We start from the raw sequence: 14,430 nt of genomic DNA on the forward strand, positions 1-14,430 counted from the left end.
ATGAATTATGAACATAATTAATATGATCCAAGAATCTTGTTTCGAAATCATAAGGGCTTAAACTATATATAATTATATATGCAGACACACGTATATTTTGTTTTTGATAAGTAATAAAGATTTCATTCATTACGAATGAAATAGGCATCGCCCGTGTACACAAGAAGCATACAAAAGAAAACACCTAATTACATTCTAGCTAAGGAAAGAAAGTCATATACATTCTTCCCATCAAGTACAATGGCTGAAAACCATAGCATTAAAGTGTGCATAAAAAAATTCTGAAACTCCTCCATTGTGTGTTCCCTATCCTCAAAACATCTCTCATTCCTCTCGAACCATGTGCACCACATGATACACAACAGGGTCATCTTCCAAACTGCCGCCACTTGTGGACAGCCTTGAAGCTCCTTCCAACAAGCCAATAAATCCACCACCCGCAGAGGCATTACCCAAGTAATATCCATTCTTTGAAAGATCTCATTCCATAACCCCCTTGTGACCTCACAATGCAAAAGTAAGTGATCTACAGATTCTCCATGTTTTTTGCACAAATAGCACCAATCCATCACTATGATTCCCCTCTTTCTTAGATTGTCCGTAGTCAAGATCACACATATATACATAGGGATGATCTGATAAAAGAAATGGGAATGTACAAACATCAGTACACTTGAGTATAAAATCTTTCAATCACATAGGTAAGTATGTTTGGAAATCTTATAGGGATCATAAGTGCCGAGGAGTTATGAGACTAGACAGAAGTTCAATTCTCAAACTGAATGCATGAGTATTAAACTATGTAGAATTTACATCAATTTATGCAGCAAGAAGTTGCTCTAAAATCATATGTTCCAAGTGTTTTGTTGGGAACAATTGAGCAATATCAATGCATTGCCTAACCATAGGTAGTAAACTTTAAGCTGGGTTCTTGTTGCGTGCATTTTCAAACTTTTTAGTAGTTGATATCGATTTTTTAGGCTGAACTTCTTTCTTTTCTCCAAAATCACTTCTATACTTAAAGATTAAGCAACTAGGGGTAAGTCGAATTTGGGCTACTTTCACTTCTGCACCTGCACCTCGAGTTATATACAAGGAAGAAATTATGCAATTTGTTATCCTCCTAGAACATGCTTAGTTTTATCTACTTGGAACATTCTTTAAGGGTACATTTGGTTTGTGGAATAGGCCCATGTAATAGAATGGAATAGCTATTCCATAGTTTTGTTGCGTTTTATTATGAGGACTGAGGAATAGGATGGGGGTAAGGAATTTAATTTTTTGGGAAGTTTCCTTATTTTTTCATTTTTTTAAAAATAGAAAATGCTTCAAGTTGGTGGTGGCCGGCCACCGCTACTAACCCATGGGGGTGGTTGAACCATCCTCGAAAATGGAGCATCTTGTGGCTAGGCTATTCCTGTTGGCGGTAAAGCCATCCTCAAATGCCCAGGAGGTGGTCACACCATACCCAAGGCTTTGGTTGATGGTCTGCCACCCACCATCAATTTTCTTTAAAACTTTTATTTCTTATTAGGTTTTAAAAAATAGATTTATGGTTTTTCTGGAAAAAAAGTCTGGTTTGAGGTATTTTGGGAATTTTAATCTAATTTCAATTAGCATGTGCTGTTGCTAGGCCAAAGAATTAGAATGCCTATTCCTTTTCCTAAAGGAATGAGAATGGGCATTCATGTTCCCTCCGTATACAAAACGTACCCCAAGCGTTCTTTATGCTTGCATTGATTTTTATTTGTTGTTTAGGTGAAGAGTCTACTTTTCTTGTTTTCTGCATCTGAAAACCGTTTTCTTTCTCCTTCCCTGATCCAAAGTTATAGGTTATTGTCTTTATAGTTTATATGATTTCTACATGGCATTCTTTCTAAGGAGGAACTGTTGAGTAAAAGTTGGGTCGTTATTGAACTGGAGAAGGCGTTCTTGATGGAGGAGATCTCGTGGAGGCAAAAACCTAGGGCTCTTTGGCTGAGATAAGGGGATACTAAATAGGTGGCTAATTCTCACCAAAGGAACAATGCCATCGAGATACTACATACTGATGATCGAGTCCTTGTTGATCATTCCGAGATCAAGGACCATATTGTTCACTATCACAAGAGTCTCCATACAAAACAATCACTTGGGAGGCCAAAACTTGATGGGTTGGGCTTTCGTGTGTATTGATCTTCTAAGTGCTAATTGGTTGGAAAGACCATTTGAAGAAGATGAGGTTCACATGTGATCAAAGGGATGGTCAAAGATAAAGCACCTAAATTGGATGGCTTTTCCTTGGCTTTCTTCCAGGTGTGTTGGGACATCGTGAAAGAGGATGTAATAGGGGTCTTTCATGAATTCCATTCTTTTAGGTGGTTCAAAAAAAGCTGTAATGCAACTTTCTTGGCTCTTATCCTGAAGAAAATAGGGGCCTCAGAGGTGAAGGATTTTCGTCCCGTCAGTCTTGTGAATGGGGTTTATGAAATCATTTCTAAGGTCCTTGCCAATCATATGAGCGATTATGGAGAAAATCCTATCGAAGCCTCAAAATGCCTTTGTCAAGGGAAGACAAATTCTAGAATCAGTGCTTATTGCCAATGAAAGCTTGGAGAGTAGAATTAGAGCTGGAGTTCCAGGATATAGAAAAGGTTCATAATCATGTGAATTGGGACTTCCTCCTTCATCTGCTTGGGAGATGTAGTTTCGGGGAGAGGTGGTGTATGCGAATTAAGATACGCTTTTCTATTATGGTAAATGGTACCCTAGTGGGCTTCTTTTCTAGCTCTTGTGGATGGAGGCAAGGGGACCCACTGTTCCCTTTCCCCTTTCCCCTTTCCTCTTTGTTATTGTGATGGATGTGCTTGGTTAGATGGTAGAGGTTGCAATTGGAGGAGGGTTTATCTCCTGTTTCCCTGTGGGATGTTCTAATAATAGTTTTATCAATTTTTCCTTTCTTCTTTTTGCAGATGATACATTACTCTTTTGTGAGCTGAAATATGGCAAAGTCCAATCATTTTTTTTTATAAGTAAACGATTTTATTAATAAGAATAGACATAGCCCAAGTACACAAGATGATGTAAGAGATGACACCTATTTAGGAAGGAGAAATAGAAACAAGAAAATCATGAAAATCAAGGCCGTTGAAATCAACAGCTTTGACCCATAAAAATAAGGTTCTAACAAAAAGTAATCTAAGCTCAACCCTTAGGGGTTGGCTCAAGTGGTAAAGGCCTTGGGCTTGAGGGTATGCTCCCCTCAAGTCTAAGGTTCAAATCCCCTAGGGTGCAGACAATCTTTAGGGGCCATTGGACTAGGGGATTTTCTCCTTGAATTACCCGAGGTGCACTCGCAGGAAACTTCTTGCTGAGGGCCTGTGCACCTCCGGGATTAGTCGGGATGCTATGTCAGAATATTGAGAAACCGAGAATACCAAGAGAGCTTTTTTTTTTGGAAAAAACTGTCTACTATGTGCAGCGTAATTCTCATTAAGTAGTAGGCAATCAGCCCATGCTTTTCAAGGAAAGAAAGGATTACCATACATAGTAAATTCTAACGTATAAGTCCCTAAGAATTAGCATCTATACATGGTAAGAATATTACTTGTAAGCTAGTATAAACGGATAAATATACATGGTAAGAATTAGCATTTATTATATGCAGTAACATGTTGTTCTCGGACACCCGGTGCCAATAAAATAAAATAAAGTAATCTAAGCTCTTCCAATGAGTGCTTCTTGTCGTCAACCGTTAGGTCATTAACCATAGAAGCTGTCCAAGCAAAGAATGCTACTTTGGGGGGCGCCTTGTTTCTTCAGATCCTTCTCCAAGGAAAATGATTGTTATGCGATTGTGTAAGTGACTTATAGAAAGAGCGAACCGAGAATATACTTTTTCCTACAGGTGTCCACCACAACGTATCAAAACATAGTAGAAGTGCCTTCAATGCCGGCATCTGGTTTTGTTCTACCTCACAAAAAATTAGAGTATCATCCGCGAACAACAAATGAGAAATGTTAAGAGGACCCCTATTAATGTCACCAACGGAAAAACCAGCCACAAAGCCACTGTTAACCAGGTAGAAATCATTCTACTAAGCGCCTTCATGACTATGATGAAAATGAGTGGAGACAAAGGATCAGACCCCGAGAGCTGTTAAAAAAGCCAAATGGGCCGCCATTCACTAGAGCTGAGAACTTCGCTATGGATATGCACCACCGGATCCACGAGCACCATCTCTCTCCAAAACCACATCTCTCCAGCAAGGAAGGTAGGAAATCCCAATTGACGTGATCACATACCTTCTCCATATCCAACTTGCATAAGATACCTAGATTGCCAGACTTTAATATACTATCGATACATTCATTGGCAATGAGAACCGAGTCCAAAAGTTGTCTACCCTTTACTAATGCATTTTGGGGTTTCGTAATAATCTGCCCCAATACCTCCCCTAAACGATTTGCAAGCACCTTAGAGATGATCACCCCATTCACAAGACTAATGGGTGGATAATCCTTCACGTTTGATGCCCCAATCTTCTTGGGAATAAGCACAATAAAAGTGGCATTGAGGCTTTTCTCAAATCTTCCAACCGAAGAAATTTCATGGAACACCTTCATTAGATCCTCCTTCACCACATCCCAATATGATTGAAAGAATCCCATAGAAAAACCATCTGGACCAGGTGCTTTATCTTTGACCATCCTCCTCACTTCACCATGAAACTTTGTCTCCTCAAAGTGACTAAAAGTTGAGGTTTTGGCTATTGGAGAGGTTAATCCACATTGGACTATCCATCCAAAAGTCAAAATAATAATATAACATTGGATATTTTAATACAAATTATTTTAATTTTTATATTTTGCAAATACACTCCATATATTAATTAATAATTTAATTTTTACTTAAAATTATTGTTTCCCAACTATTTTTTTCCTTAACCTAATTATCCAATAATAGCCGTTGGGAATATTTTTAGAGTAAAATATTATTTTGGAGATGAATAGTGGTTGAACAAATTTGGAAAAAGAGATGAATTTATTGTAGCTCAAAAGTGGAGCGTTGGAGTTTTGACTACTCTAATGCAGAGCACTTTTGAGCTACTTAGCCAAAATTTGGCTAGGCACTGGCATTTGGCTAGGCCAATGCCAGTGCTCTCAAAGGGCCTCTCTAACCAAGAAACATGCTGCGGCTTGATGGACTTAAATGCTAGTCCATCAAGCTTTGGCTTCCACCCCACCTGTTCTGTAAGCAAATGTTCGAAAAAACCAGCAATATGCTCTTTAATCACAGCGGCCTTTGTACATACCCCACCATCTATATTCAGCCTCTTAATGGTATTAGTTCTCCTATGAGAGTTGGCCACTCTATGGAAGAACTTCGTGCTTCGATCTCCTTCTTTCAACCACAAAGCACGTGATTTTTGCCTACACGATATCTCCTCCAATAAGGTAACCCGCTCTAATTCTGAAATTAACTTCATCTTCTGAGAGACTTCATCCAGAGAGAGAACCTGACCCTCTTGTACCCTCTCTACCTCCTGTAGCTCCTCCAACACAGACTTCTTATGGTCGCCTATGTCACCAAAGGATTGAGCATTCCAAAGCTTTAAGTCTTTTTTCAAAGCTTTCAGTTTGCCCACAAAGATGAAACTAGGAGTGCGCTGGAATTGATATGAGGCAAAGTCCAATCATTGAGGGCTCTCTTGCTTTGTTTTGAAGTTGCTTCTTGTCTTAAAGTAAATCTTGGGAAGTCTGAGATGGTCCCGGTGGGAGTGGTGAGCAATGTTAGAGGTTTGACAAGCATTTTGGGTGTAAGGTTGCTTCTTTGTCTATGAAATATTTGGGTTTCCCCTTGGGGGCTTCTTTTAAAGATAAGTCCATATGGGATGGGGTAGCTGAGCATATCAAGAGAAAATTGGCAGGGTGGAAAATGATGTATTTGTCAAAAGGGAGAAGAATTGCTCTTATTAGGAGTACTCTTTCTAATCTTCCCACTTTTCTATCATTGATTCCTTTACTTGCAGGGGCGGCTAATCGGATTGAGAGGTTGTTTCGTGCTTTCTTGTGGGGAGGAATTGGGGAGGATATTAAGTTCCATCTTGTTAGTTGGTACAAGGTTTGCTCTCCAATTTCTAGTAGAGGGTCGGGGCTTTGCAATTTGAGAATTTTTAATAAGGTTGCTTGGTAAATGCTTGTGGCGATTTCACCGAGGGGGGGGGGGGGGGGAGTCTCTATGGATGGAGGTAATTAATTTGAAACACGAGAATGCCTAGGGGGTTGGTGCTCTAATGATGTGAGGGGGAGGAAATTTATAAGGAAAGGATGGGAGGTATTTGCCAATCATATTATTATGGTTGGAGTGGGGTGCAAGAGTAGATTTTGGCATGATGTTTGGTGTGTTAGTTTTGCTCTCAAGATGGTGTTTCTAGCTCTTTATTGAATTGCATCTGACGAGGAGGCTTCAATGTTGGATCAATTGGACTACTCTAATGGCTTTCATCAGTGGAACGTTCTTTTTATTAGAGCTGACCAAGATTGGGAAATTTGAGTCATTTCGGAGTTATTTAGCTTGTTACACTCTTTGAGCATGGCTAGTCATGGGGTGGATAGGTTGCTTTGGAGGCACACTGGGAGCAAGAGGTTCGCTGTTTGATCCATGTACAAGGTGTCGTCTTCTCAGAGTTATCTTTCTTTTCCTTGGAAGAGTATCTGGAGGTGTACGATGCCTACTAAAGTTGCTCTTTTGTTTGGACTGCCTCTCTTGAGAAAATCTTATGGACAATTTGAGGAACTGAGGACTTCTTATCATGGATTGGTGCTATATGTGTTGGAAGAATGGTGAATCTGTGGATGACTTACTATTACATTGTGAGGTGGCAAGGGCATTTCGGAATGAGATATTTAGTAGGACCGGCTTGCATGGGTGATGCTTAGGAGGGTGGTGGGTCTTCTAGCTTGTTGGAATGGCCTAAATGACAGTCCTTATGTGGCTGCTGTGTGGAGGATGATTCCCTCATGTCTTATGTGGCGCATTTGGCTTTGAAATGAGAGGAGGTTTGGAGATAGGGAGCGCTCTTTGGATGAGCTTAGAATCCTAATCTTTCACACATTATTTCTTTGGTTTTCTGCTATTGTACTCAACGGAACTAGCTTTCATGATTTTTTTGTATCATCTTCTAGTTCCTAGATTGTAATTAGATGTTTTCTTGTGTATACTTCCTATGTACTTGGGCAACACCTTTTGCTGTGTTTCAATAAAATTTTAGTTTTACCTATAAAAAATTATTTCTACATGGTTTAAACTTTCTGGATGCCTTTTAATAGTTTCAAAATAGTTCTGTTTTCTTCTTTCTTTTCTGTTCCCATAAAATTGACTTTCTAGTTATTTGGCTATATGTAGCCAGAACATAGCTTTGATGTCAATATTTTAGTATAAGCATTAGTTGACACCTCCTTTTACTAAACACAGGTCAGGATTGTCCATGAAGAAATGAAATTTCCTTTGTGGCTGCATGGGCACACTGTCATCACATTCCTTGTGGCTTCAACATTTCCCAAGAAAGCGGTGGGTAAGATATATAAAGTAATTCCTGACTACTGTTCTCATTCAAATGGTGATTTTACTTGGTTCAACTGAAGTTCGAAAAACTTTGTTGGTACTTCATTGGAGAACTGCTGCTATTTATCACACGTAAATTAACTAACTTGTGTTCAACTTTGTCATGAAGTTTACTTCAGTTATTGATAAGGAGTTGACAAAATGAATTCTTGACATCTCAACTTCACAATCTTCTACATTTTGCAGTGATCGATATGCTTTCAATCTCATATTTGCACATTTTAGTTGTTGAGCTAAAGCGATTCTTATTATTTTCAGACTATTTAGTAGGGAACCTTGCTATTGCATGCTTGAATTGTTTAAAGCATGATAATGGTGACTTCAATATTGTGGAAGGTGTCATCTCAACTCCATGATCTTTTACATTTTGATGTGCTTGTCGACTGTTCATCTGCATTAAACCAACATTCAAAATTAGTCATATTAGGTTAACTATCTTGTTAAATTTTCTTTCAATGTAAAAAAAAGGTTTATTCAGGTTTCCTCGAGTTTCCACGTGATTTCTTTTTTCCTTTCGCGTATACTTTGTGTTTTGATATGTCAATGTTCCCAAGTGACTGAAATGACACAAAGAAATATTGCCTCTACAATCTGCATCTGGCATCATATTTTTTGTGTCCATGTTATTCACTGGATCGGTTATGCAAATCACTAAAAAATTTCATCATTTTCACTGCTATTACAAGCACTTTTAGAAAGTGGTGATTATGGCACTTTTAGTGGCTGAATCAATTTTCCTTTTGTCTCTCCTCTTTGCTTGTGCTGATTAGATATCTGTGAACCTTGTGTATTTGGTCATCCATGGTGTTGTAAGTTCGTACAATTTTAAAAATTTATTTCAAATGGTTTTTAAGCCTTGATATTTGAGGTTATAGATGTTAATCTGCTGGGACTTTGCCTGACTTGTGAGTTTCTGCCAGTGCAACTCATGCCAGGATCTGAAGTTGCAGTTGCTCCAAAGAGACGCAAGAAAAATGTGAATGCACATGAAGTTGGTTACAAGCAACATTGTACTTCTACCAAAGAACATCATATTGCAAGGGCACTATTGCGTATTCAGGCTCCAGGCGGGAGATTTATTCACAGAAGTAATGTTCGCGGTGTTGAGCTTGGCGTAGTTCTCACTTCTGTTGCTTTTATTCACTCAGAAACAGCTAAAACATTATCATTAGATTCTCTTCAGTTTGTTGTTATAATTCCAAGATCTTCATCAGAAGAAAGCATAAAGAATCCTGATAATGATGCCTTGAGAACAAAAGGCAGTTCAACTCCAAAGGTAGCTGGCACTGGAAATTTAGCTGACAAGAAGAAAAATCGTCAAGCAGTTGTTCGTCTTTTAATTTCGGATTCAGTGGCTAAAGGACATGTAATGATTGCAAAGCCTCTTCGTCTTTATTTGGGAGTTAGCTTGCATTCATGTACGTTTTTCCTGACGTCTAATAAAGTATTCTTGCCCTACCTTCATGCCTTCTAAATTCTATATATGAGATCTTCTTACTTCCTAAAATGTTTTTGTGTAGATTTTTCAGAATTTGATGTTAGTTTTCTTTAGTTCTAATTTCAGGAGTTCCTTGACCTTGTCTTCCTCCTTTGCATAGCCAATGGAGCAAGCTAAGCTTGCCTCTTCTTTTAGGAAAAAAACATCCTGTAGAATTTTTTTCTCAGTAAAGCATTCTGCAGAAAAAGTATCGTGATAAAGATTTACTTGAAGTCCAACAATTCATTTATGAAACAGATTGCTCAAATGAGAATGCTCTCATACCTGCAGGGGTCTTTCTGAAGGGATGTGATGTTAATTTGAAGAAGGATATCCCATTTCTTTCACTTTCTCCTTGCCACTTTAAGAAGTTTGGGAAGAATAATGCTCTTGAGAAAAATGGTCTAGAAGTGCTCGATGCCCATAAAAATAGCATGGTAAAAAATATGCTTCCGAAAGCTAACTCAGGCACCTATGTGGATCATGTAGATTGGTCAATCCATGATCAAGTTATTTCTGCTCTTTTTGATGAATCTACTTGTAAAGAGGATGCGAGGGATGCTTGTCAGTCCGACAGTGCAAAGGGATTACAGTGTCTTCTCAGGGCATGGGTTCTGGCACAGGTTGATGCTATTGCTTCAACTGAAGGGGCAGAAGTTAATATGTTGCTTTTAGTAAATGAAACCTTGCTTCACTATGAGGTGAAAGGTTACAAGCGTGGGACCAATGGAAAGTTACAGGCTTCGGCCAATGGTTCTTTGCAGGACAGAAACAAGACTATGGAACTCCCAATTGAAATTTCATATATATTGACTATTACTGATGAATCTCTTCATGCTGCAAAAATAAATGCATATGAGATTACTTTTGATCTGAGGAATGATATTCTGGGCAGAGCATTTGAAAATCTGAATTTGGGGAACCCTGTATCTTTCCATGCTGTCCAAGAGAGAACCTCTGATATACACATTAGTTCAGATATATCTTCCTTGAGCTGGAAGGGGACGACTGCATCTGATGTTATAAATAGTAGGTATTCTTTACCCTTAAATGACTTCTTTCAATTCTCACTTGCGTGAAACTCCTATTGCCCATGGTGTGACATCTGCCAATAAATGTTTTGTTATGGCCGTGTACACTCAAACAGGTAGGCTGAAATGCTTTCATTACTGCATCACATTGCCTTTTCATTAGGCCTTGGATGGAACTTTACATTTTTTGTTCTTCTAAACTTGTTTTTTCCACTGACATGTATTTCATGGACGACAATGTGATTGTACACCATTTTTCTTCCCCTGGTTAAAATCATTGTCTTCTGCTTTAAATGTGTTCCAAATGCAGGGATGATGGTATTGTTATCTCCTTCTTCTGGGATGTGGTTTACTTCTTACAATCTTCCTCTCCCTGGAAATGTGCTAATATATGGGCCTTCGGTGAGTACATGTTTTGAGTATTGATTTGCTGCTTTTATTGTTTTAGTACTTGAGGGGAGAAGGAAGCTCCTTACCAGTGGTAGATTAGATGTCTTGGGAGTTGGCCAAATCACTTGCATGCTCTTCCTTTTATGATAACTACTGAATAGGTTTTATATTGTCATTTGTTTTTTATAAGTAAGAATAAGATTTTATTAAAAGTAAAGAGGCATAGCCCAACTATATAGGACGTATACACGGAATACACCTAGCATCATCTAGGGTCTAGAAATGGATACAAGCAGATTGTGAAAACTATTCCGATTACAATCAGTGACCAAAGCCCAAGGAAAAAGAGTGTTGAAGAAGAATCTTTTCAGCTCATCCAAAGAACGTTCCTGGTCTTCAAAACACCTATCATACCTCTCCATCCGAAGGTACCACATTATACAATGAAGAATTATATTCCAAACCGAAGCAACATGTATATTACCCTGAAGACCCTTCCAACACCCAAACAACTCCACCACCCTTCTAGGCATAATCCATGCCTCTTCAGTCCGGCTGAAAATATCATCCCACAAAAACCTGATATTTTATATTGTCATATTGTTATTTTGCAAGCTGCCTAAATATTTCTAGACTCCTCTAGATTAAAAAAAAGTTGAATAGAATTTGTACTTAATATCTGGAGCTTTCATAATTTTGAACCTGGTGGAATTTAACTAGGGAGATGAAAATTGTTGGTTGATATGATTATCCAAGCTAGGTTCTGTATTATAACATTATGAGAAGCAGATGGTTATGTTGTGCTCAGATTTTGGATGAAAGTTCTCATCTATTGTCAGACTAGTGGTTCATCAATTATGTTTATTACAATGAAAAGTGTAGGGTTCAAATTAAATGCTTGTTTTATAGACCAGCTTTCTATTCTTAACACAACTAAACTCAACTCAAAATAGTTATTACTTACTAAATTGGTGGTTATGTTATTCCTTTTATTTTTTATGCGTCCTATATGTTTGTGTTTTTATCTTTCTTAAGTTTTTGAGTAGAAAGTTCCCCTAAGGTTTTTTTTTTTTTTAACCGATCAAAAAAAAGGTTTTGTATTGTAAAATAACATGGTAGATATATATAATTTTTTAATTTCTGGAACCAATTCATCTTAGAGTATTTTAGTCCTCTACATTCTTTAGACCATTTATTATGTGTCTGTTCAGACAATTGATGATTTTAATTTGGCATGTCTTTGACTATTAGGGTTCTGGAAAGACATTTTTAGCAAGAGCTGTTGCAAAATTCTTTGAAGATCATGACGGCTTCTTAGCACACGTGTATGGACTTATATTTAACGCATCAATGTCTTTTCCACTCTGTTGGTACTTGACATATTTGAAATGCTGATTTAGAGGGGTTATGACTCCTTGAATTGAACTTCTTTGCACCTTCCAAGAATATTAATATGGGGGCTCCTGGTGTGAAATCTATATTAACTGCTCTAATGTAGGTTCACATATGCAGGGTTTTTGTGTCTTGCTCTCAACTTGCTACAGAAAAGGCCTCGATCGTTCGACAAGAACTGTCCAGCTACATATCTGATGCTTTAGATCATGCACCTTCAATTGTTATCTTTGATGATCTTGACAGCATTATTTCATCCTCTTCTGACTTGGAAGGATCCCAACCATCAACCTCTGTTGCTGCACTTACAGAATTTCTAACGGACATTATGGATGAATATGGGGTAAGGATTATTTATGGTTTACTAGTTCCACACTTTCCTCTAATTATAACACTCATGCTGATGGTATGGCATAGTGTGTTATCTGTTATTGATACATAGTTCCTTGTAGAGTTAACTGTTATCTGGTGGAATAAGTAAGATAATAACCTTTTTTGTGTTTTGGTGGAGAACCGTGGCGTTGGGATGTATACCGCAAGTGTCACACCCCTCACAATTGTGGAAGTTTTGTGTACTCAATAGCGTACATATGTATAAAAATTCGCAGCGGAAAAATAAAAAGGGCATGTATTATAACTACAAACATTAGTACAGGAGAAGATTTTAAAACATCAAACCTGGCATCTTAAATGCCATCGATGAGTCACATTGTCTGAACATCACAATGTCGTTATAAAGTCATTACAACCATAAATTGTCCAACAACTTAATTAAAATAAAAAACATAAATAATCATCAACAGAAGGATAGCCCAAACTGGGACAAACCCCTGTCTCACTCCTCAGGTTGTGTTGGGTTGTCCTGTTCGTACATGTCCTCATTGCCCACGTTTGAATCAAAGTCTACGGTTTCGATGGTAAATTAAAAAAAAAAAAAAACATGACAATGCATATAATGCATGTAATGACAATGAATATACAAGTATAAAACATAAGGATCCGAGCAACAATGTAAAATATTCGGTGTCGCAGTTTTGGTCATCTAACATAAAGCGTCATCGATGAAGTCAACTTACAAGTATTCGGTGTAACACAAGATAATTAAAATCATCACCCAATTACAATTTCAAAAGCTACAAACTTGAAACGAACATATAATAGCATAACCCACAATCACCAAACACACATTGTAAGCACCATCACAGAAGGTACTTACCTCGAGTAGTGAATATTCACTGAGTTTTGGTCATTTGTGGGTTGGCAGATCTTCAAGCCGAGGTTGCTAGTCCAATGATTACCTCAAGCGTCTAAGTATGTGCGTGCTTAAGCATTAGAGAAGAAGGGTTTTTTTAGTTGAACACATAATAGATGAGAGAGAGAGAGAGAAGAGAGAGAGGAACGAACTCCTCCATCGGGGTTTGCCCTTTTTAATTGCCACTTGTGAATGTAGAGCATGTTAATAAAGCTTTTGATGCCAGCTGCGGATGGCCAAGGTGGAGTGTAAAGTCTACGATCCTTCTCTCAAATAATGTTGTATTGTGAGAGCACCTTGTACATTCCCAAGCACTTGGTCGGATTTTCATTAAGTCACTTCCGAGCACTTGCTTGGGCCTTTATCAAGACACGGGCTAATGGATTCCGAGTACTTGCTTGGACTCATATCATTTTTGTATGCCTTTCGCTTGTTGCCCGGTTTGCCTAATACCTTGCTTGCCCATCTCATTCTTGCTTTCGCATGTTGCTTGCTCGGTGTTATGCCCGCCTATCCTTTGCTCGCCTGGTACAACCACCCCTCATGTACGTGTTCTCAAGTGGACGAGATGGTTAAGTCATTTACTAAATAGTATATCCCTACTTACCTTAGATGTGGTTCTCACAGTCTTATGGAATACAGACTCAGACGCATACCTTACTATTTTTTAGAACTGCTTATTATGGTTCTAACTTGGTTGTCGCTCTAAAGATGTTAATCATTTCAAGGATATGTTTTTGAGATCTTTGATCAAACTAAAATAAACTGTTCAAATTTTAAGAATTTGAACCTCAAACTGTTAAGTTTCCCATTTGTTCACCTTTTGTTTCTTCCTTTCCTGCCTTGTCATTTTAAATGCCCATGCTGCATTTTATGGAAACCTGTAAACATTGAGTTTGTATAGATTTTTCTAGGGCTGCAAATGAACTGAGTCGAGCCGAATTCAAACAAGGGTACTCGAGCTCAATTAGCATGTTTACTTGTTCGAACATGAATAAAACTCGAATAAAACTCGAATATCATTGTTCGAACTCAGCTCGTTAACCACTCGACTAAAAATAAACGAAAGAATCGAGCTCGAACTCAATTTTTTTAATTCTTATGCTCATCTTTTGATTAATATAAAAAATTTTAAATTTTACAAAAAATTCTAACTATTTAACTGTTCAACCAAAAAGTTTTGATTAAAAAATTCTTATGATATAAATTTTTATAAAACAAATTAACTTATAATTATAAATTAAAAAACTAATACATAAGATAGATGTAATAAACTGAACCG

At 37.8% G+C, this 14,430-nt stretch overlaps 1 protein-coding gene across 3 annotated transcripts in view; it reads left to right on the plus strand.

Annotated features, from left to right (window-relative positions):
• The window catches only part of LOC121246218 (peroxisome biogenesis protein 1), a 28,005-nt gene that overhangs the window by 1,478 nt on the left and 12,097 nt on the right, over positions 1–14,430 (plus strand). The window contains exons 3-8 of one of the 3 annotated variants that reach the window (XM_041144289.1): positions 7,457–7,556; positions 8,527–9,024; positions 9,375–10,112; positions 10,425–10,516; positions 11,756–11,829; positions 12,017–12,239. In XM_041144289.1, coding sequence (XP_041000223.1) covers positions 7,457–7,556; positions 8,527–9,024; positions 9,375–10,112; positions 10,425–10,516; positions 11,756–11,829; positions 12,017–12,239 — 1,725 coding nt within the window. Of the gene's footprint in view, positions 1–7,456; positions 7,571–8,526; positions 9,025–9,374; positions 10,113–10,424; positions 10,517–11,755; positions 11,830–12,016; positions 12,240–14,430 lie in introns of those variants that run through there. The other 2 variants (XM_041144291.1, XM_041144290.1) reach the window with 2 other exon arrangements.

Source organism: Juglans microcarpa x Juglans regia, chromosome 1S, assembly GCF_004785595.1.
Source record: "Juglans microcarpa x Juglans regia isolate MS1-56 chromosome 1S, Jm3101_v1.0, whole genome shotgun sequence".
Taxonomy (NCBI): domain Eukaryota; kingdom Viridiplantae; phylum Streptophyta; class Magnoliopsida; order Fagales; family Juglandaceae; genus Juglans; species Juglans microcarpa x Juglans regia.